This window comes from Clarias gariepinus, chromosome 4, assembly GCF_024256425.1.
Source record: "Clarias gariepinus isolate MV-2021 ecotype Netherlands chromosome 4, CGAR_prim_01v2, whole genome shotgun sequence".
Taxonomy (NCBI): domain Eukaryota; kingdom Metazoa; phylum Chordata; class Actinopteri; order Siluriformes; family Clariidae; genus Clarias; species Clarias gariepinus.
This window is the reverse complement of record NC_071103.1, coordinates 15,665,982-15,692,072: the sequence shown is the minus strand read 5'-3', so window position 1 is coordinate 15,692,072 and position 26,091 is coordinate 15,665,982. Positions and strand designations below refer to the sequence as shown.

General features: G+C 38.0%; 1 protein-coding gene across 2 annotated transcripts in view; it reads left to right on the top strand.

The window, feature by feature from the left end:
* Window positions 1-26,091, top strand: part of LOC128520142 (dynein axonemal heavy chain 11) — a 55,502-nt gene that overhangs the window by 20,542 nt on the left and 8,869 nt on the right. For both annotated transcript variants that reach the window (XM_053494217.1, XM_053494216.1), the window contains exons 44-70: window positions 347-478; window positions 1,585-1,758; window positions 2,405-2,609; window positions 4,895-5,060; window positions 5,148-5,250; window positions 5,427-5,666; window positions 7,127-7,288; window positions 7,420-7,604; window positions 8,656-8,818; window positions 10,792-10,915; window positions 12,319-12,461; window positions 12,594-12,755; window positions 13,793-14,026; window positions 14,819-14,965; window positions 15,041-15,154; window positions 15,377-15,520; window positions 17,303-17,485; window positions 18,731-18,832; window positions 19,015-19,149; window positions 20,472-20,645; window positions 20,824-21,059; window positions 21,208-21,330; window positions 22,876-23,080; window positions 23,232-23,396; window positions 23,644-23,784; window positions 23,956-24,126; window positions 25,313-25,435. In XM_053494217.1, the coding sequence (XP_053350192.1) occupies window positions 347-478; window positions 1,585-1,758; window positions 2,405-2,609; window positions 4,895-5,060; window positions 5,148-5,250; window positions 5,427-5,666; window positions 7,127-7,288; window positions 7,420-7,604; window positions 8,656-8,818; window positions 10,792-10,915; window positions 12,319-12,461; window positions 12,594-12,755; window positions 13,793-14,026; window positions 14,819-14,965; window positions 15,041-15,154; window positions 15,377-15,520; window positions 17,303-17,485; window positions 18,731-18,832; window positions 19,015-19,149; window positions 20,472-20,645; window positions 20,824-21,059; window positions 21,208-21,330; window positions 22,876-23,080; window positions 23,232-23,396; window positions 23,644-23,784; window positions 23,956-24,126; window positions 25,313-25,435 (4,356 nt within the window). The remainder of the gene's footprint in view (window positions 1-346; window positions 479-1,584; window positions 1,759-2,404; window positions 2,610-4,894; window positions 5,061-5,147; window positions 5,251-5,426; window positions 5,667-7,126; window positions 7,289-7,419; window positions 7,605-8,655; window positions 8,819-10,791; window positions 10,916-12,318; window positions 12,462-12,593; window positions 12,756-13,792; window positions 14,027-14,818; window positions 14,966-15,040; window positions 15,155-15,376; window positions 15,521-17,302; window positions 17,486-18,730; window positions 18,833-19,014; window positions 19,150-20,471; window positions 20,646-20,823; window positions 21,060-21,207; window positions 21,331-22,875; window positions 23,081-23,231; window positions 23,397-23,643; window positions 23,785-23,955; window positions 24,127-25,312; window positions 25,436-26,091) is intronic.

The window sequence follows — 26,091 nt, the reverse complement described above, 5'->3', positions numbered from 1 at the left end:
CTAATCAGCATGACATTTTCATCTGCAAAATGGCTGCTTACTGGATGTTTGATTATCACATTATTCATTGTATTCTGTAGCAGCTGTTGTGCATGAACTTCCAAGGAAATCAGCTGTTTTAGTTTGCATGACACCCAAAATCACAAGATCACATTCTGATGTTTGGTGTGAATATTATCTGAAGCCCTTGGCCTTTGTCTGCTTGTGTTAAAAAAACTGTGTTGCTGGCACATGATTAGCAGACTATAAACAGTAATTAGAGTAGACAATGAGTTAATACTCATACTCATATATCAGTCATTTAAATGCAGTTTATATATTTTGTGGTTTTTGTTCTCTTGTCTAGACATTGTGCATGTTGCTGGATTGTTTGCTCACCTCTGAGAATGTTCCAACCGACTCTCCTCGAGAAGTATATGAGACATACTTTGTGTTTGCCTGCATCTGGGCTTTTGGCGGTGCTACATATCAAGATCAAGTATGGCTTTTACAGTTTCTATGAAATTATACAAAGGGTGTTGGGGTCAAACTTGGACTTCTGATTGTGCAATAACTGAACACAGCTTTGAGAATAAAAACCTTTATTTCTCTGTGTAATCCCCTGCTACACTTATACCCTTATTCAAGCATTTCACTAATGCATGGATACTATCAGGCTAGACAGTTTTCTCAGTACACCGGAGTCATGATCACACAAAGCTGAATGTTCACAGGAACAACTGCAGTGGGCTCCGAGCGCCCTTGGCCTTGATGGTCATTCACAAATGTATGGCCTTCTTTAAAATGTTTGCACCATTTAAAGGTTTTGCCGCAGCTAAGAGTCACATCACTGTACTGTGCTTTAAGTCTTTTGTAAATGTCAATCATTTTTACACCTTCAATCATGAGAAACTTCATCTCAAGTTTGACTTGAACGCCCCTTGTATTATTCTGTCTGTTATGTGTTGTGATTGATCTGAGCAAAATTTGTTGATCCAGTTAAAGAAAGCATAAATGGTTTTGCCAATGGTTTAGTGTCTATCACATGCACTGCCTGGCCAAAAAACTCACAAATTCTAAAAGGGTCAAAGTATTGGGCTGCGTCAAGCAAAGAACTGAAGATATCTGAAGTATACGGGAACTGGACTGGAAAACATTATGAAAGCCTGGAAGGATATTGCTGAACCATCAACATTGGACAAAAAAAAAAAAAAATCATAAATGAAGATCACCTGGTAAAGTAGTCTTTGATAAAAAAAAAAAATAAAAAAAAAACAGCTATTTTTAAAAGTAAAAGTAAGAGCATTTCTGAACTCACACTATGTAATGTGAAATAAGTATTTCACTGCTTATCATACTGGGTATGGTTGTGACAAATAAAATTTGGCACTCAAATTGTACAAGAATGGTTCTGGGAGCAAGAAGAATAATTTTAACACATGAACTGGCCACTATGTTGTGTGCTGTAAAAAAGCTAAAGGTGACTAAATTAAATGTTAGAGTGTGCAACCTTTTTGGTCAGGCAGTGTATACCAAGTATGTAAGGAAGTTCTTAACTTGAAAACACTTAAATTTGAAAAATGGACATGTCCTATTTCTTTGCAGCTGCATGACTACAGAGCTGAGTTCAGTCAGTGGTGGACTAAAGAGATGAGAAGCATTAAATTACCAGGACATGGCTCTGTGTTTGACTACTACCTGGACCCTGAGACCAGACGCTTCTTTCCGTGGACTGACAAAATACCATCTTTTCACATGGAACCAGACAGACTGTTGCAGGTCATTGGAGTGGGCATCATATGGCATGAAAAGTTTTTGGAGTTCAAGAAAAGTTTTGTTTTTCTTTCTGAAATGCTTTTTTTTTCTTTACTGAACAGCATGCTTTGAATAGTTTTCTTTGTCAACCAGCTTGACTTTTTGCTGATAAAATTTACACCCCCGCAGCAAGCAGTTTTAATTTCACACAATAACAGGCTAATTTAGAGTACTTAGCACATTAGAAAGGGTCAGTGAGCAAAGTGAAAGACAACAGCAGTTCCAGCCGTGAGGTTAGTCGGCTGTTAAAAAAAACTCAGTACTGGGTCTGTTTACCAAACCATGTCAGATCTCTCTCTCTCTCTCTCTCTCTCTCTCTCTCAGTACGTGTGTTTATTTCTGACTAGCTCACTGTAGAAATCTATTTATTCTGGGTTGATCATGATAAAATAATTGATTAGACAAACTTTGTTGTATGTTTTAAATGCCTACAGTATGTTTGATGAGTAGCATAATGGTGCTAGCTGTATAACAAAATTTACTTTAAAATGGTATCTTCAGTTACTCCAACAACTGATTAACAATTAGTCAAACTATACTGGTTGATATTTGCAATAATATACCGTATAATTACTGTGTTAGTTAATATATGCCATGTTTGTATGTTCAGGAGGTGCTAGTGCCTACAGCAGATACAGCACGGTTACAGTACTTTATGCGCTTGTTACTGGAAAGCGCTCAGCCCCTGATGCTGGTTGGGGGAGTGGGCACAGGAAAAACTGCTATGGTGAAAGACTTGTTGGCCACGCTACCAGAAACCTTCGTGTCTGCCAATGTGCCTCTCCATCACTACAGCACGTCCTCTATGCTGCAGAGTGAGTTCTCTCTTTCCCAACTAAACCATTTTAATCCTTCTTTAAACAGGTACAGTGGCGTTCAAAATAATAGCAGTGTGTTGAAGTGAGTAAAGCTCCATTTCCATATAATAACTTTTAATTTAAATCACATAAATGCATTGGACACCCTGCACATTCTATTCTGAATCACAACATGAAGAAAAATGTGCTAAATGTATTATTAGTTTAATGTGAGTGAAAAAAAAAAACAGATATTAGCCTGTTAAAAAAAAAAATGCAGTGTCATCACTCATCTTTATTACTGATGAATTTACCGTTTAAACAAAAATGCTTGAAGTTTAATCTTTCTTGTGCATCTCTGAACTAATATTTAGTTGTATACATATGTGACAATTGTACTACACTCCACAATTCCTCTGCATTTTTTGGTTTTGCCTCAGAAACAGCATTTATTAATGTCTGCCCACAAGTTTTCTATTGGATTAGGGTCTGGGGATTGGGCTGGCCACTCCATAATGTTAATCTTGTTGGTCTGAAACCAAGATACTGCTCGCTTACTGGTGTGTCTGAAGTCGTTGTCTTGTTGAAACACCCATTTCAAGATCATTTCACAGCTTTTTCACATTTTAATCAGTATTTAAAAATTTGTATTTCGTATTTTCTCAGGTTATCTTTGTGTAAAATTAAATATTGGTTCAGACTATACAAGTAATGATAGCTATCTATCAAAAAATATTTTTAAAAATCATTTTGTGCAACCTGTACATTTAGCATGCTAATTATGGCCAAGCTCCCTTCCAAGAGTTCCACTTCTATGAGTTCCATGAGGTTCACTGAGTTCACATGACATGAGATATATATATAATTATAATTTTCTTCAAAACAACTGTCATGGTGGACACAAAACCCACGCAAGTTTTTCACAGAACTTGCCAAAAAAGAAAAAATCCTCACTTGTTTGGATTTCCGCCATCTTGTTTGTCTTGACACCTTGTCATATGACACTTTTATTTGCATACTCATTAATATTCATTAGTGTTTGACAAAGATGGGCGTGTACACAGGATCAGCTTTTCTGTGTTCAATTATTTTAATGTTTATACAACACATTGTATTTTGCTATAGTGACTTTTTTTTATTTTTAACCTACACATGTAATATAAATTTTGAGAACTGATCGAACTGACATTTGTGATGAAATTGCCTTTGTCAATTCTGTCAATTTTGTCGACAGAATCTGAGCAAATATGCAAAAAAATACAAATAAAAAACAAAGAAAAGGGCAAATACTTTTTTTACAGCACTGTATGTTTTAATGCTTTCGATAAAGGCACTTCAATTTTCTACATGATCATCATGGTTGATGATCAAATGAGGGATTGTGGGAAGGTCAAATAAATCATCATGTGTAAAACTTACTTATAATGTGCTATTTCTGAGGCATATATTTTTAAACTAACCACATGGGCTATGCTGAAGATAATCTCAACCACCTCAACCATGAAAATATGCACACAAGATGGCTAAATGAATAAATTAGCCAATTGCTGTTAAGGTTTCAGTGACTTGCAAGTTTAATTCATACATGTTTCTAACTACATACTACATTAGCTACATTGGTTATTTAGCAAAGCCATTATAAATAATCTTAAGCATTACTTATAAGCTACTGTGACACCTGAAGTTTTATACAGAGATGTCTTACTGCAAATACCCAAAGTTTGGCTAGCTAGTCTAGCTCGGTCAGCTAGCTAACAGTTTACCTATTTAGCTAGCGTCATGTGTTAGGTGTTGAGCTGTGAAATGGCAATATCTTAATGTGTTTTTGGCTCACATAAAATTATGATCATTATCATGCTGTTTTCCGTGAAGCATTTACAACTTAAGATACCTGATTGTAATTGAGCCAGAAATGCTAATCTATTTTTACTGTCTTAAACATTATTGCTGCTGACTAAGCCTTTGGCACCTGAAGACTTTTGGCATGAAGCGGCTTTATTTAGATTAAAATAAATGAATTAAACTTTGCTCACACTGTCTTTTAATTTGCATAAACTCATCAGAGATTTTTTTATTTTATTTATTTTTTGCTTTGAAGCATTTATCAAAAGAAAAGTTCAAAACTTTTTTGTAACTACACTTTTTAAAAAACTTACCATTACAGGAAATAATCTAAAAACTGGTGTAAAAAGAGTCCAGCAGTTTCTTACTTTCGCTGCATATTATGGCATCCCTGCTAATTAGTAGCATCCAGGAAATACAATGTGTTAAAAAAATAATTATTTTATTTTCTTTATTTTCAGAGATGCTGGAGAGGCCATTGGAAAAGAAAGCAGGCAAGAAGTATGCTCCTTCCGGAAATAAGAGACTCATCTACTTTGTTGATGACATGAACATGACAGCTACAGATAGTTATGGCACAGTTCAGCCTCACACTCTCATACGCCAGCATTTGGACTATAAACACTGGTTGGGAAAAAATGTTCTATTCATATATAACTGATTGATTGATTTAAAATATAGATTTGTTTTCATGCTGTGTCGTTATTTTTCTAGGTATGACCTTCAAAAGTTGTCTCTGAAAGAGATACACAACACCCAGTATATAGCCTGTTTAAATCCACAAGCAGGCAGTTACACAATCAATCCCAGACTACAGGTACACTGTCTGAACTTGTGCATTGCTTTTGTTTAAAAATCTTCTTTTTAGACATGGATACTAGTTCTGGCTTCAATCAATAAGTAAACGGCATAAGCACAATTACATTAAACAACATTAAATGTAATTTGTAATATGTCTGATGATTGATATCACCTTATTTAAATATCGCGCAGAGGCATTTCTCAGTTTTGGCAGTGAACAACCCCACACATGAGACTTTGAGCTCCATCTACAGCTCCATTCTCAGTCTGCACATACAAAGTCTGCCATTCAGCACAGCTGTGGCCAGGAGTGTACCCTCTGTGGTACAAGCAGCCATTGCTCTACATGACAGAATGATTCACCATTTCCTCCCCTCTGCTAACAAGTTTCACCACCTCTTCAGCCTCTGGGACCTCTCCAAGCTCATCCAGGTGAGAAGAGTAGAGAATGTGCTTTTTGTAAATAATTTGTTTGTACACAGAGAGCAATTTATTAGGAACACCTGTACACTTACTCATTCATGCAATTACCTAATCAGCCAATTGTGTGGCATCAGTGCAGTGCATAAAACCATATACAGTATTTTGCAAAAGTCTTAGGCACCATATTATATGCTGTAGCAATTTTGTCATATATGCTGTACCATTTTTGTCATATATGTTTATCATGTCTGCATAATTATGTACTCATATTCTCCAGAGCTTACTGGAGAATATGTGTTCTTCTGGTAACTTTTTCATACTCGCTCCTTTCTATTTTTATGCAAATCCCAGGAGCGTACATTAGGTTTTTTGTTCTCATCTGAAAACTGGTCTGTCTTGTACTATTTTTTTTCTTCACAGCCATGCCTATATTCTCCTATAATGTTATTTATTCACTAATTTTTAATTAATAAATGGAAATACTGAATACATAATTATGCAGGCATGATAAACATATAACAAAATTGGTATCCTGGGTTTTGTTTCTTGGTCGCATATGAGCTGGCTGGAGTATTTTAATAACTGCTAAACTAATAGGATTTTCACTAAAAACATTTTTTAGAGTGTATTTAGAAGTGTGCTGCAAAGATAAAATACCCAGTTAGTGTCAGTTCTGAGAAAAGAAACAACTTGTTAATCAGAACTGTAAACAGAAAATAGCCAGACAGGTTCAATAGACAGAGGGGGTTTGGTTACTCAGATTACCATTCTGTATCTCTCAATACGTAGCTTATCAAACCTTCAGGCAGATGGGCTACACCAGCTGAAGATCAGGATGGATTCAATTTCTCTTAGCCAAGAACAGAAAGCTGAGACTGCAGCGGTCACAAGCTCACCAAAACTAGAAAAATATAGCCTGGTCACACAGATGGTAGGTTCAGAATTTAATGCCAACATCATGAATACATGGACCCAGCCTGCCTTGTTTCAACAGACCAGGCTGGTAGAGGTGGTGTAATAGTGTTAGGAATGTTTACTTGGCACAGTTTGGGCCCGTTAATACCAATCAATCATTGTTTGAATGCCACAGCCTATTTGAGTATTGTTCCTGACCACGTGCATCCCTTCATGGCCACAATTTACCATCTTCTATTGGCTGAAAAGCAAAAGCTGTTCCAAACTGATTTCATGAACATGAAAGTGCAATCAGTAGAACATCTTTCGGGTGTGATAAAATGAGAGATTTACAGCATGAAAATATATTTGAAAAATCGGCAGGAATTGCATGATGCTATCATGTCTTGCTGTCATAATCTCAAAAGAATGTTTTCAAATTTTTTTTATATAGAAAATAATTTTTCCATATTATTGCATCCAGAAAATGAAAAACATAGGCTATTTTGCTATACAGCCTCTTAACAACATAAACACACCTATTTTTCTGATAGCCTGTATATGTGTGATTCCAGGGTCTATTGCTATCCAGACCTGAGTGTGTAAATTGTAGCTCTGACCTGGTCCAGCTGTGGATGCATGAGTCCAGGAGAGTATATTCTGACCGCATGGCTGACGCTGCTGACCTCCAGCTTTTCCACACATGCCAAAAAGAAGTTGTTCAGCAACTGTTTGAGGTAAGTAAAAAGAGTACATACTTACAAATGTATAAACATATATGATTTCATATAGTATGCCTATGCATTTTTAAACAGGACCCTTTAATAAAAGAGCACATACTGTAATACATTTTGTAAATTGTTGTTAGAAGCAGCTTGTGCTGCAAGAACCACTGATATACCTGCACAGCAGCAAGGGGGCCATGCAGCCTCGCTATGGTCCTGTTGAGGGTTGGGAGCAGTTGAAGGGCACTCTGACAGCTGCCCTGGACGCCTACAATCAGCTTCATTCCACAATGAATCTAGTGTTGTTCCAAGAAGCCATGCAACATGTGTAAGTGCTTTGACATCACCCTTGTCTAATGTCTATACCCTGAAGTATGCTAATGCAAATTTTTATCCCTGCTGAATTTTTAACTCTAATTTTAGATCTGGTTCACTGACACTGTGATTATAGCATAAGTAATTTCCATCCTCCCACTGCGCAAAGCATACATATGGGTGTATTGTTTAGCTCAAATTAGGCATTGTAAGTTTGTGTAAATAGTGCCCTGTAGTGGACTGTCATCCCATCCATGGTAAGTTATTCCATCTTATGGCCAGTTGTTTTAAGGATAGACTTCAGATTCACTGCAACATTTATAAGTATAATTATAATGTACTTTCCAAAATAAATTCATGTATTAATTAACTAACTGTTGATGATAAAACTACACTGCCTGGTCACCCGCTAAGATTTTGTTTAACCGTCTTTAGCTTTGATTATGGTGCACAGTGTGTGTGTGGACAGATCATGTGTGAAAATGATTCTTCATTATTTCAGAAACACTCATTTATAGTTTGAGTCACATAATATGCAGATGCAATTTTTTATTGTCACATAATGTTGCTGAGTCGAGACCTAACAAACTGACGCAATTCCAGATCAAAACACTGCCCCTAGAGGCTTGTACAGTGGGTACTGTGCATAATGGGTGCATCACTTTATGCACATCTCTTCTTACTCTGACACATCCATTGCCAAGAGAATAGGGTCCATCTGGATTCATCAGACCACATGACATTTTTTTTGTTTATATTTCTTCCATAAAGTTGACAGTTCAGCACTATCCCTCCAGGTTTTAATAATACTTTGTACAGTTTTAACCCAATTATTGTAATTTCCGCAAACTCCTTAGGTGTTTTCTTTGCTTGATACAATCCAATAATTTGACCCTTTAGAAGCTGCTACTTTTTGGCCAGGCAGTATATGACATAATACTGCAATGCTTTTGCATCATAAGAAAAATTTAAGCCTGAGAAGTAAAAAAGTAAATAAAAAATTGTGAGATCAGTTTTTTTATATTCCATGTTTGTCTGTGCGCATATGTGATTAAACCATTCAGCTGTCGGATCAGCCGAATCCTGATGTGCCAGCACGGCCATGCTTTGCTGGTGGGTGTGGGTGGCAGTGGCAAGCAAAGCCTCACTCGTCTGGCTGCCTACTTTTCTGATATGAACACCTTTCAGCCTGTCTTGCACAAGGGATACAGCATCCAGGACCTGAAGGTAGCCAGCTCAACTTATGTGTACCTACTAATCTGTTTGAACGAGCTGTGGCCATTATGGCCCAAAAATAATACCTCTGTATATGACGATACTTGATATATATCTTAGTATTTTCAGTTGTGCTCAGTTGTAAGTCAAAGCCATTGTGAAATGTCACAATCACATTTATTATAACAGACTGTGATAAAAATATAATGTAAAAACACATAATTTAATTCCTTCTTTAAACCATTTCAACACATGGAAATGAAAAAACTGTTTTATTAAATACAAATGTTAATTGTTATCGTTGAATACAACAATAAAAAATGTAAATGTAAAAAATAATACAATATACTCAGGCCTACTTCATATGACAAAATAGCTGGGTTTTATGTGAAATAAACTGCAGTGACCCCAGAGTTGTCATAGAGAGAAATAAGTACATATGGAGGGCATGTTTACCTTATTTAGTGCTCGAAATGCTGCTCTTGTCACAGAAGCTACAGTTACAATATCTTGTTGTATCAAATGTATCAAACATGAGGATTTAAGAGATGTTGACAAGGCCCAAATTGTGGTGACAGCAACTCCAAAACTGCAGCTCTGATGGGATGTTCCTAAACACTGGTGGTCATGACATACCAAAAGTGGTCCAAGGAAGGTAAACCGGTGAGGATCATGGAAGGCTAAGACTTATTGATGCATATGGGGAAACCGTGTACTTACCAGTGTAATTATGGAAAACCAACTGCTCTTTGGTCTCGCCTGTCCATAGATCATTGTTTTGTCATTTGTTTAGATGCAGTTTTGCCAACCTCGGTAGTGCTTTCGTGTTCTTTTTCCATGTCAACATATGGACTTAAGTGTATGAGTCAAGGCATTGTTATTAGACAGAGCAGCTTTAACATTAAGTAGATCTTGGCATCTCATTCATATGACTTAACCAAAATGTGGGAATAAATTGAAGTTTTTTGTGATCTTTGTATTTACATCAATACATGACCTCAATATGTATTATTTTTCACTCTGTGACTTCATGGCCACAATCTTCAGCTGCACTGTAGAATATTTTACACATCATATTTTTATCAAGACTTTTTGACTTTTAAACATCAGTTCACCCTAGTACACTAGTATATATTTCAACAAGGAAGTACAAATCATAAACCCCAGATTTACACCCATGCAGAGGGAGAGTCAGGGCAGGGCTGTGTGAAGAATATGAGAGAGGAGAGATGCAACCACTAACACAGCTTCATGGAATAAACAGGCCATGATACATAACATCAAACTACTGTATAACAATATAAACAGCAACTTTTTAGAAATAGTGATACACCTTAAATAGTCGATCCCTAATTTGAACTAGCAAGTCAAAGTACATTAAAAGTTATACTGGGAATATCAGATATGTCTAGGAGAGAACAAATCAATGCTGCAATAATATTGTGCTCTGTTTTTACTAGCGGAGATGACACTGTCCATCAGTTTGTGGATAAATGTAAAATGGCAGTGATTCATTAACAAAGATCATGTTTTCTTTTAGACAACATTTCCTCTAATCAATATCCACTCCTGCTCTGTGCATACCATTGATCTCATTTAGTCCTGCCTGTACTCGACAACGAAGGATTGTCAGATACTATTAAAGAGTCTGGGCAAATATTTCAATGCCCTATTGATGAGGCTGCTGCTATCGTTTAATTCATCATGGTGTGTGAATCTCGAGCCATTTAGGCCTGCTGCATTGATCAACACACTTAACACTCTGGAGACAGCATATGCAATGCCCTTTATACATTGTACCAAAATACCCTTTGTCATCTGATGTTTTTTTATTGAACTTTATGACAATAGAGAACAGAAAAAGGGAGGTGGCTGCATGTAAAATGCTCAGTTTGTTCTAGAAAATATAGATTTTAATCATGTAGTACAGGTTTGCCTCATTTAATAATACTATATAATCTTGTTGTGCTCACTGGTGGATCTAGGTGGATCTAGCAGGTCTCTGTGTAAACACTGGGGTGAAAAACCTTCCTACGGTGCTCCTGCTTGCAGATGCTCAGATCCCTGATGAGCGCTTTCTTGTTATCATCAGCATCCTGCTCTCATCAGGTCAGATTTCTTTGGTCTTTCTCACACACCCACACACACAAATATATACACGTGCAGATGCATTGCATCCTTAGCAACTAAAATTAAAGCCTCTTTTCTAACTGCCCCTGGGACGCCCATTCCTCACACACTAATACACAATCTCATGCCACAGGGGGCCTGATTGTGTGCTTGTCTGATGAATGGAAAACACATGTAAATGTGGCGGTGGAAGTGAAGTAGATTAACGGTGACTGGGACAGGCTGTTGTGGCATTGGATCAAGCCCTTGAACACACAGATGGTGCTGCTCATCTGTCACTGATGTCAGACCCAGGGGTCAAAGACCTGCTCCCAGTGTGTGAATTAAAGTAAAGGACATGATTATTTAAGGTTTTCAGTTCTAAAAGCATGTGTGGACCTACAGTGGAAAAATACCTGCTTGTTTTAGTGACAATTTAGTGAAGAGAACTGTAAGAATATGAAGTTATGTTAAAACATATTTTACACCTTAGTATTACCTTTGGGTTATTTATTCATATTTAAGGATTAAAGATAGTAGAGTGGCTTTCCACTCATTCAGTCTTGTACCAAGACAAAAAAGGTATTTGAATTCTTATGTACTCTTACCAGCCACTTTATTATGAGTAGTACCCGCTGTTCTCTGAAGAGTCTTAATCCTTTATACTCTGGATTCCACAAAGTGTTAAAATACTTCTTTGTGGACTGGCATGATTAATTTAAATGATTTGTCAGCTGCACCCTCATGCTGTAATCTTGTATTCTATCATATCCAAAGATGTTCCTTTTTGGAGTCAGATGTGTTCTCTGAACAGGCCATTAAAGTACAGCAATATTCAAGGTCCCGGTTTAAGTTGACTTGTGTCTGGTGGCATGGTGCTGGAGGACATTTTCTGCTGGATAAATAGCGGTCATAAACTGATGCAGATTAATCAACAGATCTGTTACCCAAAAGGATACTAAAGAGGCTCGATGTGTGTTAAGGCACTTAGTGTATAGCAAGAAAACACAATTATAGCCTCATCACCAGCCTGAAGTTTTGCTACCATTCAGGTTGAATCCATGAATTCATGCTGTTGAAGCCAATCCTATCAAACCATCTTTATGCTGCAGCAGGTAATTGATTCCTAAGACCAGACAATGTTTTTCCAATGTTCTTAACAGTCTTTTTTCTACCTCTAGGGTCAGCATGATGGGTCTTCTATGATGCTTTTCTGCTCACCATGGTTGTGAAGAGTTACTGTAGACTTTTCCAATCATAACTAAGTCATTTTACCCATAGAACTGCTGCTTGTTGAATGCTTTATTTGTTTGTCCTTTGTCTTAACTAAAGTTTCTTTAGTTAAAGCTGAATATAAAGTAACGCAGTATAAAGTGTTACTGCGATTCTATGCGCTGTTGCAGGTGAGATCCGAGAGCTGCTGTCCGATGAGGAGGTGGACACTGTAGTCAAGGCAGTGAGGAGGGAAGTACGTGAATCCGGTTTGTTGGACACCACAGAGAATTGCTGGAGGTTCTTCAAAAACCGTGTCCACCAGAATCTTAAGGTTTTACATCTTTCTAAAGATCTTTGCTCCATGTTCTCTAAAAATAAATGATGAGACTGAATATTGTCTAGTTTAAAATGAAGTGCTTATAAAGTATGTGTGTGTTTTTGTATTATGTGTTTATGTGTGTAGGTGGTGTTGTGCATGTCTCCTGTGGGCAACACCCTGCGTGTCCGTGCGCGCCGTTTCCCAGCCCTGCTCAGCTGCACTACAGTGAATTGGTTCCACGAGTGGCCCCAGGAGGCACTCCAATCTGTCAGCCTGCAGTTTATAAAAGAGCTTCGTGGCATTGAAGTGAGACATACCAAAAAACGTTCTACAAATATTGCACATACAGTAGGATTGTTGTGTTGGGCAATATGAACAATTGTGTTTGTACTGATATTAGACTGGGTCCTTGCGTTCGATTGATGTTTCAAGTTTCGATTTCAGTTTAAATGTCCTTTCTTCACACTATTTAGCTTGTACAAGATCCCTCATCATTAGTTTCACTCTAAAGTGAAGACAAATGGGTGATCACATGCACCATGAGCATTATGACAGACACAGTTTCTCTTTCATTCTCCCACCCGCTCAGTCTCTCTGTCTGTAATGTTGTTTTCCTTGCTCCAGTGGAACAATCACTAAGCAGGATCATTTATGCTAATGAAGCAACAGTGATTAATACACACAGACTGGCCCTCTAAGGAGCCACAGCTGTTTCAGGCATTGCCAGACTGTGTGTGTATATATATGTGTGTGTCTGTCAGATTACTCAAGGCCAGCTGTTAGCATGCAGGTTCCCACAATTATGGCTGGGTCTATTTAGATTATTTTGCTCATGAACCAATATTGTATTGCTAAAATTCACTGGAAATGAAAGTGTCAGAAATCCTTGTAATATTTTGTGTAACAGAAAAGTTGATTTATTTATTAAAATTAATTAGATGAGGAAATTTGTCTGACTAACGGTACTACAGTATCATAAAATTCTATCGAAATGTGAATTTATTTTAGATCATGCATTGATAAACACCGGCTTAATGAACACTAGACCAGCAGCCACCCTTGAAGAAAGTCTGAGACCATGAGCCACATTCACCTTATTCTATATTCTGTGTTTCACCAGCTATAAGCCATTATTTTCCCAGCCTAATCGCTCGCTCTCACTCACAGCACCTAAATTTCAAATTGAGTAAGTCCAGTATCTACAAACTTGGAGATGAATTCAGGATTTATGAAGATGATATTTCAGGGCCCGTCACAGGCAAGGATGTTAAAGAGTGCTTAATCCAGCCAGCTACCACTCATGCACTCTCGCTCTCTCTCTCTCCTCTTCTCCTTCTTTACAGCCAGCCATTCAGGAACCCATCAGTCTTTTCATGGCCCACGCTCATGCCAGTGTCAAGAAGGCGAGCGAGTGCTATCGGCAGAAGGAGAGGAGGCACAACTACAGCACACCCAAGAGCTTTTTGGAACTGCTCAGACTGTTTGCTGCTCTTTTAGAGAAGAGAGACATGCAGCTACAGCAGAAGCTTACCAGACTAAACTCAGGCCTGCATAAACTGAAGACCACTGCCTCACAGGTAATCTTACCTGAACACCCCAAATGCTGTAGTCACCTCAGAGCCAGAGGTGTGGATTAGCTTGTTTCTTTGAAGTCTTTAGAATTTAATATACATTTATTCTATACATTTTTCTGTATGTTGAGTTTTGCCCCCTTGGTGAACTGTGCAGTTGCAAAGAAATAATTGATTTGCTTAATTGCTTACCTCCTGTATATGCTTTTGAGTCCTTCTTCTATGACAGGTGTAAAAGGAAGGAAGAAAGAAAGAAAGTATATAAAGTATATATATATATATACACACACACACTTGTAAACAAAACTTTGGTCCAGTACACGGTGCAAGGTAGGGCTGTAAAACTTAGGGGAGGATTTTACATGTAGGTTTTGTAAATAAAAAAAAAAACTGCTTTAACAGAATTATATTATATGGTTATAAATTATAGAATTATATTATATAGTTATAAAAATAATAAAAGAGAATAGGTAATAAGAGAATAAGTAATGGAATATACACTGATACTTATATTTGCTGACATCTTTAATCGGAATTCATAAAATAAATTTATTTATCCTCATTGAAGTCTATAAGGCATTATAAAAGTGTTATTATAGCATTGTGCCTTGACTTACCTATCTGGATTGGTGAGGTTTATATTTGATGAGGAGAACATTTTGCCTAATAAATTAAATTAAGTTTTATTCATAAACTGCTTTTATGTCTTTTTAATCTCATTTTATGTGTTGGTGTGAGCAGGTACAGAATATTTTTACAAATGTTAACATTATGGTAATAAATAAATATGTATACTAGGTGGGAGAGCTTATGGTGAAACTGAACTCTCAGGAAGTAGACCTGAATATTAAAAACCAGGCAGCCGAGGCTCTGATCACCAAGATTGGACAACAGACAGAAAGAGTGAGCCAAAAAAAAAAGGATTCGGATCTAGAAGAGCGGAACGTAAGCATGACCCTTTGCTTATTGTATCTGAATCCTGTTGGAACAGATACTACAGTTGTGGCTGTGTTTGTTCAGGTGGCAGCCATAAAGGCAGAAGTGACACAGAGACAGAGGGACTGTGAGGATGACCTGATTAAAGCCGAACCAGCTTTAGAGGCCGCCACTGCAGCTTTAGATACTCTTAATAAGGTGATTAGTACATGTCAAATAGGGGAAAAAATGTCCCCTTTAAAAACTAGATGAGTATTGTGTCTGATTACTGTAAAGAAAATTAAGATATTACTTTTCTCTTTTTCTTTTTTTACTTTTTCTTTCTTTCACCAAAAACATCCGTGACAGCAGGCCATGTTTTAGCCAGCGATTTTTGCATGATGTAATATTTTCAGCTGATTAAAAAACGTTTCTGCACAGGTGAATCTGACAGAGTTAAAGACATTTCCCAATCCTCCAGAGGCTGTAACAAATGTGATGGCAGCAGTGATGGTCCTGTTGGCCCCGCGTGGACGTGTTCCTAAAGATCGCAGCTGGAAGGCTGCCAGAGCCTTTATGGGAAAGGTGAACCTTCTATAGGAAATCCTGATTTATGTTATTCTAATGCATATGCAGGATTTGAACTTGGATCTAACAGTGAAGTGAAGCTATAACTGTATTCGGCATTAGATATAGTCTAGTATTAGGTATGAAAAAGAACCTGTTCATCTATTGGGTCTGTAAGAAAGGACCGATTTGGCACTTTTGATGTGTACAGCACTCAGGGCTGAGATGAAATAGAATACACAGTTGGGTTCATAAGTATTTGGACGATGACCCTTTTTTTTTTCATTTCATTTCTTTTCCTTTTTTTTTTTGTATTTTGCCCTGTAACACTGGATTTGAAGTGAAGCAGTCAAGATGTGATTGAAGTGTAATTTTTCATCTTCAATTATAAGGGGATTAACAAACAAAATAGTGCATGAACTGTTTAGAAATTACAGAAATTTTTTTACATAATTATAAATATGTAGCATGAAATCATTCTACATATGAACAGTGAATCACAAAAAATTGCATTAGCTTAGTTGCATTAGTTATTAGTTTTCATAGACTTGTACATATAATCATATTTCTAAAACTTGGATGCCAATCATTTTTCATCTTTTATCACCTAAAGTCTGGAACTCATGGATAAAACGAAATTTCCTCATTTGAGATGCTTTGCCTGGCCTTTACTTCAGCTGCCTTCAGTTGCTGCTTCTTTGTGGGTCTTTTTGTCTTCAGCTTTGTCTTTAGTAAGTTAAAAGCATGCTCCATTAGGTAGCGATCATATGACTGACTCTGTCTTTTAAGGGCATTGCATTTATTTGCCTTTTGAGGCTTTTGGGTTGTTTTCATGGTATTTTGTTGTTGTTGTTAGTTGCGAAGTTGCGTTCGATCCATCGCGACCCCCTGGACCATGTTCCTCCAGGCCTTCCTTTTCATGGTATATTTGAGTCATTATTCATCCGTACTGTTAAAGGCCATCCAAACTGAACCAGTTCCATTGGCGGCCATACATCCTCATGCTATAACACTTCTCCAGCATTTGTGACAAATGATGTAGCATGCTTCAAATCAAGACCCTTGCCGTTCCTTCTCTAAAATCTTCTAATCACATCATACTGATACAAGTTATTCTTGGTTTTTACCTTTCCAAAGAATCCTGATGAACAGAAGTCATCAGGTTGCTTTTCATGCTTTCTACTTAAGTCTAATCTGGTCTTCCTGTTCCTGAGTGTTGCCAGTCGTTTGCAGCTTGACGGGGATTTGCATTCATTAAGGCATCTCTAGATTTTAGGCTTTGACAATGATACGCCTACCTCCTCCTGATTTAGAGTGTTCTTGACTTGGCTAAATGTTGTGAAGGGGTTTTTCTTCAACAAGAAATAAATTCTGAGATTATCCGCTTCAGTTGCCTTTTGTAGTCATACAGTCATTTTGGTGTTGCCGAGCTTGCCAATGCATTTCTTCTTTTTAGGAATAACTAAGAAGCAGGCCACAATTGGAGATGTACAGTAACCGCTTAATAGTCAGTAGTCTGACTGCCCCTAAGCTTATGAAAAATGAGTAAGAAATACCTGTAATTCCTAAATGGTCAATGCAAAACATTTGTTAAACCCCTTTAACAGAAGCTGAAAGTCTTCACTGTCCAAATACTTATGTAACTGACTGTATGGTTCTTTGCTTTAAGGATGATTTTAAAACAGGTTTTAACTGTATTATCTCAAATAATCATAAGGTTTATATAAATTAGTCTATAAAAAAAACACTTCTTATTAGTTGTTGCATTAATTGTTGAGTGACCCAGACTTCTTTCTGTAGCTGGATGACTTTCTGCAGGCCTTGGTGTATTATGATAAAGAGCACATACCTGAGCAATGTTTGAGTACAGTGAAGCAGGAATACCTCAGCAATCCAGAGTTTCACCCTGACCATGTTCGTACCAAGTCCTATGCTGCTTCTGGTCTCTGTGCCTGGACCATCAATATTGTGCGCTACTATGAGGTAAGAAAAGAAAAATGGTGTTTGTGAAAATGTTCAGTGAGATTATTTGAATGTATATCACTTTCGGCTTTATTGATCAAACAGTAAATCACGGTTGATTAGTCAGTGTACATTGGTTTGTGGTTTCAAAACCACATAAAATCCACTTTTACTACATGCTTTTTTCTTTGGTTAAGATATGCAATTTGTTGTTATAAAAATATATATATATATATATTTGTAATAAAATGTTTTCACAATTCCATTTTTAATAGCCCATGTGTTGGACTTCTTCACTGTGACCTTCTTGCATTTTTTAAAAGATCTTAATGATACAGTACATATTTGCAGTTCATTAGACACTAATCTTAAATGTACCCCCTAAAAGGCTACTTGCCACCTGGTACATGCTGATTCACATCCAGGTCATTAATTACTTTAATGAATCAGAAATGATGAAAAACAAGCCAAAAGAGAAAACTGTTTTCTATGTAATAAATGTTTATAACGGTTTACAATTTGAAATAAAAAGAATGCACCTACTCATTTAAGCAATTATCTAATCAGCCTATCATGTAGTAAACGAAATCATGTAGACCCATCTCAGATGTAGCATCTCGGGATGCACACCATGTTGAACTTTGATGTTGATGGGCTACAACAGCAGAGGACCATGTCATGAACCATTTCTGTCAGTCAAGAACAGAAAGCTGAGGCTGCAGTGGGCACAGGCTCACCAAAACTGGACAGCTGAAGACTGGCACACAGATGGTAGGGTCAGAATTTGGCACCAAAAGCATGAATTCATGCACCCAACCTGCCCTGTGTCAACAGTCCAGGCTGGTGGAGGTGGTGTAACGGTGTGGGGAATGTATTCTTGGCACATTTTGTGGGTGTTAATATCAATCAATCATCAGTTGAATGCCATGGTCTATGTGAATATTGTTGCTGGCCATCTTCTAATGGCTACTTCAGGCATGATAATGCCCTGTGTCACAAAGCAATGGTCTTCTTAAATTGGATTCATGAATATGACAATTAGTTTTTACAGTAAGTGGCTTTTCCTTTAGGATGTGGACGAACAGGAGATCTTAAAACAATGTTTCTCATATATTTTGGAATCCATGCCATAAAAAATTGAGCTGGTTTTGAGAATAATGGAAGGCCCTACCTTGTGTTAGTATAGCGTTCCTAATAAAGTGCTCAGTGAGTGTATATAGACCCTGGTATGATGTAAGGTAATTTCTGTAATAATCTGTTTTTTAGGTGTACTGTCAGATTGTGCCAAAGCGACTGGCTCTTTCTCAGGCCAACACTGATCTGGAGAATGCTACAGCTAAACTGCTCACCATTAGAAGGAAACTGGATGTAAGTTTTCTGGTTCATTTCTGTTTAACCTTAATTTGGGGCTAAAGTTTACATTTGTTTAAGGGTGAAAAAGCATTTATTGTACCAGAAGACTGGTTAAGCATGCTTAAAATTGTAGTGCTTACTGTATGTTGTGTAATAAGACAAGTCGTTTCTTCTGTTGGTGTGTGTTTTATATTCAGGATCTAGACAAACACTTGCAGAGCCTCACAGCTCAGTTTGAGAGAGCAGCAGCTGAGAAACTGCTTTGCCAGGAGGAAGTGACCCGCACCAGACAGACCATCGAGCTGGCCAGTCGGCTGGTGGGAGGCTTGCAGGTACTACATGAGCAAGTAGGCCTAGGGTCAGCATCTGGCTCCATTACATGCTTTTGGGGTTCTGATACGCATTATAGTTTTGGCTTGAAACAGAGATGCTGAGTTAGGAAGGAAGGGATGCCCCGGGATAAAACAGCCACTGAACTGGCCAAGAGATCAGTGGACACTGGCCAAATATAGGGCGAGGGAGAGGGAGACTTGAAAGCCTACTGGCATTTTCTTTACTTTGCCAGAATAGTAAATTATGTATATGGTTTGGTTTATACTTAATACAACCAGAACATTACAAGATGATTAGATACTGTAGCACATTCTGTTGAATATATAGTAGACTGTAGAAAGTCTCCTAAAATAAAAATGAAAGTAAATGGAAATAATACACTTTATTTTCAATGTTATTACAAATCAGTTGTTAAAATGTAAAAATTTTGTATTTGTGTCAAAAAGTATTATAAATATCAAAAATATGTTAACATTTTTCCTATAGCATTTATCATTAAGATTATCCAAAATCGTTACCCCTGTTGATGCGAAATGAAACTAATGTAATATTTCTTTAAGTGATTTCTTGTTTTGTTTTGGGGTTTTTTTTTTCTCTCAAAACCTTCTACTTCCTTATTCAGAGAAATGAATAGGACTAGAATGGGACAGCTTGGCCTTTATGCATATCAAGACAGATGATTTGTCTTTATGCCATTGACCTGGAAGCAATAGTGTTTAGACTAATAAATCAGCCCATCTATATTTAATCATTAACTCACCGCAAAGCCTCAACAGCTGTTGGAAATTAAAAACACTTCAGCCAGGACTGAGTGATATTCCAAGCAATCCATAATACATTAGGCAAAAAATGATAGTGATTTTTAACTGTCTGACAATTTATTATGTGACATGTTCTGCATGCTCGACCCTGCATAGTCGATGTTAGTCAAGATTTATCGCTGCGGTAGCATCTTAGCCATATTATTGAAGTTGTAAATGAGGACTAAATTGATGCGGAGTGAAAACGTAACTACATTTTCAAAGCCAGTTTAGGTGAATTACAATTGTATACTTTATTGCTTATGTTCTTTAAGTGTGGATGATCAATGGGGAGGGAACATAATCACCATATGGGCCATATGGTCATCTTTCTCCACCTCTGACAATTGATGCCGTAAAGTTGCCTGCATGGATTTAACCATATATGACTCAGATGAACTAAAATAACACTTATATGGTGGGAAAAAGTTTGAACTGTAACTACAAAGTAGCTTTTTACTTCTGCAGAGGTCTGAGAAAGCTGATTTTTCTTTTTTTTTTTTTCATTTTTCTCTGTGCAGTCGGAGAAAGTGCGGTGGTCAGAAGCAGCGCTGGAACTGGAGTCTCAGCGTAAGACGCTGTGTGGGGATATGTTACTGGCTGCAGCCTTTGTCTCTTATGCTGGATATTTTACACAGCCTTATAGGCAGCAGCTTCTAGAATGCACATGGAAGCCTTTCCTCAAAGAACTGAAAGTGAGTACGGTATTTGGCTTATTTTAATTGAGTGATTGTGTACTGTAAAATTCTGGGTTTTATTTTATTTTATTTTACATTCATTAATACTTTCTGTTTTGTGCATAATGAAATCAGTGACGCGTTGATCTGAATAGCTTCACTGTGTGTTTTCCTCTCCTCACACCTTGTGTTCCAGCCCCTCATCCCGCTGACAGAAGGCCTGGATCCTATCCTGCTGCTGGTTGAGCCAGCCAGCATTGCCGCCTGGCACAACCAGGGCTTGCCGCCCGATAGGCTGTCTGTGGAGAACGCTGTGATCCTGAATTGCAGCCAGCGCTGGCCACTCCTTGTAGACCCCCAGCAACAGGCCAGCAAGTGGCTCCTCAACCTCTATGGACCTGGGCTCAGAGTGCTGCAGCATGGAGAGAAAGGGTGAACATGAATATCCTCCTGTATCACCTTCATTTATCGTGTTGATGTTTATCGACTGCACAGTGATATACTGCATATGTTCAAGACTATGTAGTATCACCATACATATTTTTTTTCTATTTTGCCCTTTTTTTATTTTCCTATCTAGATATCTGGATGTGATTGAACAGGCATTGGTCTGTGGTGACGTTGTGTTGATTGAGAATGTAGAGGAGAAACTGGACACAATTCTGGAGCCTCTGCTAGCCAGAAATACGACCAACAATGGAAGGCAAGAGATGCACTGATTTTATTTAAATTCAGATCACATAAAAAGAAAAAAACACTGAAACTGCATGTTTACAGGAAAGCATGTCTAGCCATACATATAAAAAAAATTTTCCTTAGATTTTTTTTTCACCAATTATATTTTGCATGTCATCTTTAGGAGAAGGCAGTTTTATGTGGATTTTCTGTTAGCGCTGAAAAAGCCGGTAGTCAGATATGACTTAGTACAATATGATAGCTTACTGTTTAAATTGTAGATGAATTAGTGTTGCGTGAGTTGAATTGAGGTGAGGGCAGCTGTATTGATCTTGCTTTCAGGGTGGGTGATAGATGTGCATTTGTTTGCTCATATTCTTTGTGTGACTTGAATATGGAGCAGCTCTCTTGAAGTGACTGATCAGCTTCGAGGCACTAGAGAGACCTGGACAGCAAGTGGACTTTTATCCACTGACAGCTCCCACAGAGTGCTGGTGGTGACAGCAAATCTTCATAAAAATTCATCGAATATTCCAGATGTGATTGAAGGTGTTACATTAACAATTAAGAATCAAGAAGAACAAAGGCTGCCCTAGAAGCACCGAGCTTCAGTATTTTTTGTGTTTTACCTTAGATGTGTCACAGATGTGATCTAATCAAAAAAAAAAAAAAAAAAAAGCAGTATAATGTGTTAAATATTCCTAGCACCTCTTTTTCAGCATTTAGTTATCAGGGTTACATTCTCCGAAGTACGTAAAGTACTCGCACACCTGTGTCTGGTGACCCGTGCCAGAAGCCCCGTGTTTAATCTGACTATAAGTTTATTCCTGCGGGTGACCCACACTCCACTCTCCACCCATGATCAATTCAGTCCGGCCGCAGCAGCCGTGATGAATCTGGTGCGGTTCCACAGCTGAAGTTCATTAATAATTGGAATGTTGCAGAGTGCAAAGTAATGAATACTAATTATTCCTTTCATGTCTGACAGAGGAGCATGAGCCAATCCATCAGCTGGGACTTTAATTTGGTAGAGTAATGGTTCTATCAATAGTACATTAATTCCGTCTTGTGAAGATATAGAGTTGAAGCAGACCCGGGCTTTGGTGGAAGCTCTGGCGTAAAAACCAGGGCTGTTGGCTGACTAGTAAGGGGTAATTAGAGAAAAATTAAAAGCCACCAGGTCTGGGCAGCCAGGCTTGATTTAATTGAAATACAGATTGGGATAAATATTGGCTGCTGGGAATATAATCTTCCAGGTTTTATTTAATATCATTTGCCTGTGGTGGCTAGCAGTTACATTTGTCATCTTTTTCTGTTTGGCTCCAATTAGAGAGCTGAAAAAGTGACGCTAAAACGACATTTTATTATAGATTGTTAATTTTTTTCACAGGGTAATTTATGTGGCCCTGGTTTTCAGAAACATTTAACCCTTCTTTAAACTGATTTTTCACCTTCAGTCATGGAAAAACGATCATTTACAATAAACAGAATCATTTTTTTAAGATATGTTTGGTCACATGATACTGTGTATTCCGCTTCATGTAATTTATGCTGTACATGTATTCGTCTACAGGTTAATCAGGCTGGGTGATAGATATTGTGAGTATAACAGCAGGTTCTGGCTTCTTCTGCACACAAAGCTGTCCAACCCTGACTTCCCTCCTGAGCTGCAAGCCCAGACCACCCTCATTAACTTCACAGTGACGCAGGCTGGCCTGGAGGAGCAGCTCCTGGGACAGGTGGTCAGACATGAGAGGCCTGACCTGGAGACCATGAAGGTTAGACAGACAACACCGCACCACCAAACTGCACACACACTGACTAAAGGGAAAATTATTCATAATATGCACAAGTACACATCTGACTTTTGATTTGTATCGAATTGAATGATTACAGTTCTTTTATAAAGTCTGATCTTTTCTAATGCAGTTGGAGCTGAGCACCCAGCAGAACCTGTGTCAGATAGAGCTGAAGAAGTTGGAGGATGAGCTGCTGAGCAGGTTGTCTACTGCAGAGGGAAGCTTCCTCCGAGACGCAGCATTAGTGGAGCAGCTAGAGAACACAAAAACCACTGCTGCACGCATCCAAAACAAGGTGGGAGAATCATATAGAGAATTTTGTGGTGTTATAATAATACAGTAAAAGAATAAAACTACAGTCTTCAAACTGTTGCATAATAATGTGATGAGCATAGAGTTTTAAACTGTCCTAATAAATGTCATAATAATTTCAAATAATAATAGTTCATAATAATTAGCAAACAGGAGAACTTAACATTTCTTTTGAGCAATATGTGGTATACGTGGATATAGAAATATTACTGTTTCTGTGTCTCGTCCAGGTCCTAGAGGCGAGAGAGAATGAAATGAAAATCAATGAGACCCGTGAGCTCTACCGTCCTGTAGCACAGAGAGCTACTCTTCTTTACTTTATCATTAAAGAGCTACACAACATCAATCCCATGTACCAGTATTCATTTAAGGTAAAACTTCACTATATTGATATTCCATTTTGTATCATTATCTTTTTTTAAATACGAGATGAGAGAATTCAGCCCATATAAAGGGTTTTTCGATTCCTCTGAACTTGTTTTAAAAGTCGTAAACAAATATATTGCATTGCGGAGATGCATTGATCTCCTTCACGTTTGTAGGCTTTTAGCTCAATATTCCACAAAGCAATCGAGCAAACTCCACCGGATGAAGATGTGGCGCTGCGTGTTCACTCCCTCACTGAGGGCGTCACTTACTCTGTCTTCATGTTCACCAGTCAGGGCCTCTTCCAAAAGGACAGACTCACATTTTTGACCCACACTGCCTTTCAGGTAAGGAGAATGGCACATCTACCCACCCCACCTCTCTGCCTCCCTCACTTATCCAGTGCTCTGTCATCTACATCAATCACTGCACTTTTCTGCCCTTACATTAACTTCAATTAGGCCTTGTCAGAGGAGCATGCCCCGTTACTATTGATTAACCCTCAGAGTCGAGGCAGGCTTCTCCCTCAGGCTGTCAGCACTGACAAAGCTCTGACAGAAGGGAATGAGCAGGATGCAAATCCCTGTGAGTGCAGCAGCTGTTTTGCCTCCTGTTGTCTGTGTACATGTACTGTCCCCATCAAACGGAGTTAACCTGGGGCCAGGGTTTATTTTTCAGTGTCACATAATTAAATATGAAAAATCTAATAATGACATGACATGGTCTTTAATTCGATAGATAAAATAGATTACCTTTTTAGCAGGACTGCGTGACCACTACACCACTACAGTGGTGTAGTGGTTAGCACTGTTGCCTTGCACCTCCAGGGTCTGGGTTTGAGTCCCGGTCAGACTCGATTCCTGTCTCTGTTTGCATGGAGTTTGCATGTTCTCCCTGTGCTTGGTGGGTTTCCTCCGGATACTCTGGTTTCCTCTCACAGTCCAAACACATGCAGGTTAGGCTAATTGGCATTCCCAAATTGCCCGTAGTGTGTGAATGAGCATATGTGTATGTGTGTGTGCCCTGCGATGGATTGGCACCCTGTCCAGGGTGTACCCCGCCTCGTGCCCTAAGTCTCCTGGGATAGGCTCCAGGTCCCTGTGACCCTGGATCCAGGATAAAGTGGTATAGAAGATGAGTGAGTGAGTGAGTGTCTGGCCCCAAATGACTGTCATGACCTCCTAACCAAGCTGGTACCTTGCTGTAAAGAAATTCTAAGAATACTTCATATGGACTAGGTAATTTTGCATTGTCAATTCATGTTTTATTATTATATTTGAGCAATTGAGTGGCTACAGATAGCAATTCCTTTTCAGAAGATGCTTCTCAATTATTATTATTTTTGCACAATGTGCTTACTGCATATTGCAACAATTCTGATAACAGCTTTGAATTCATGTTAACAATCCAGCAGATTCAAGTCACTAATCCCTGTATAAAGTATGGGGTCATAGTTGTTCGATGCCAAACAAAGATATGACATAGGTCATACCAAGGCACTGTGTTTTAATCATAATTATCTGGTTTCATTAGATTCTCCTGATGAAAGGGTCCATTGAGTCAGAGGAGCTGGATCTTCTTTTGCATTTCCCAGTGGAGTTCAGCAGTGCAAGTCCTGTCAGCTTCCTGTCTGCTCAGGCCTGGGGAGCCATCAGGGTAAACACTGTCTGAGAACATAAAACTCTTTTAACATGGTTCTGGAATTTTATTCAAATCAATTTTAAATCTGGATTTATAAAGAGTACTGAAATTTGGATGTGTTTAAAATGTTTTTAGAGGTGTTTTTTTTTTTTTTTTAATTATATTGCCTTAGAATTTAGAGTTGAAATCATGATACAGTGGCAGATGATGTTTGAAAAGAAATTTCAAATGAATTAAGGAATTGTAAAGAAAATTTAATTAAGTGGCTCCAAATTTGTCCTGGGTTCTCCACTCACAACTTTATTACATAACTATATTAAGTTACCATTCATTTTACATTTATGACTTTTGGTATATGCCATAAATGTAAAAAATGGTATATTATCCAGAGTAACTTACATTTCTCTCATTATATGTCTGAGCAGCTGAGAGTTAAGAGGCTTGCTCAAGGCCACAAGAGTGGCACCTTGGTCGTACTAGGGTTTGAACCTTTGACCTGCTGATTAGTTCGATGCTTTCAACATCTTAACCTGAAAAAAAACCTGGTGATGATACATGATTATAATTTCATTTTTTATTACACTTTTACTAATGTGTATAATTTTTTTATACCTTTTCTTTTAGAATTTCAGATGACATTCCTATGACAGCATGTTACCACATGCTGAATG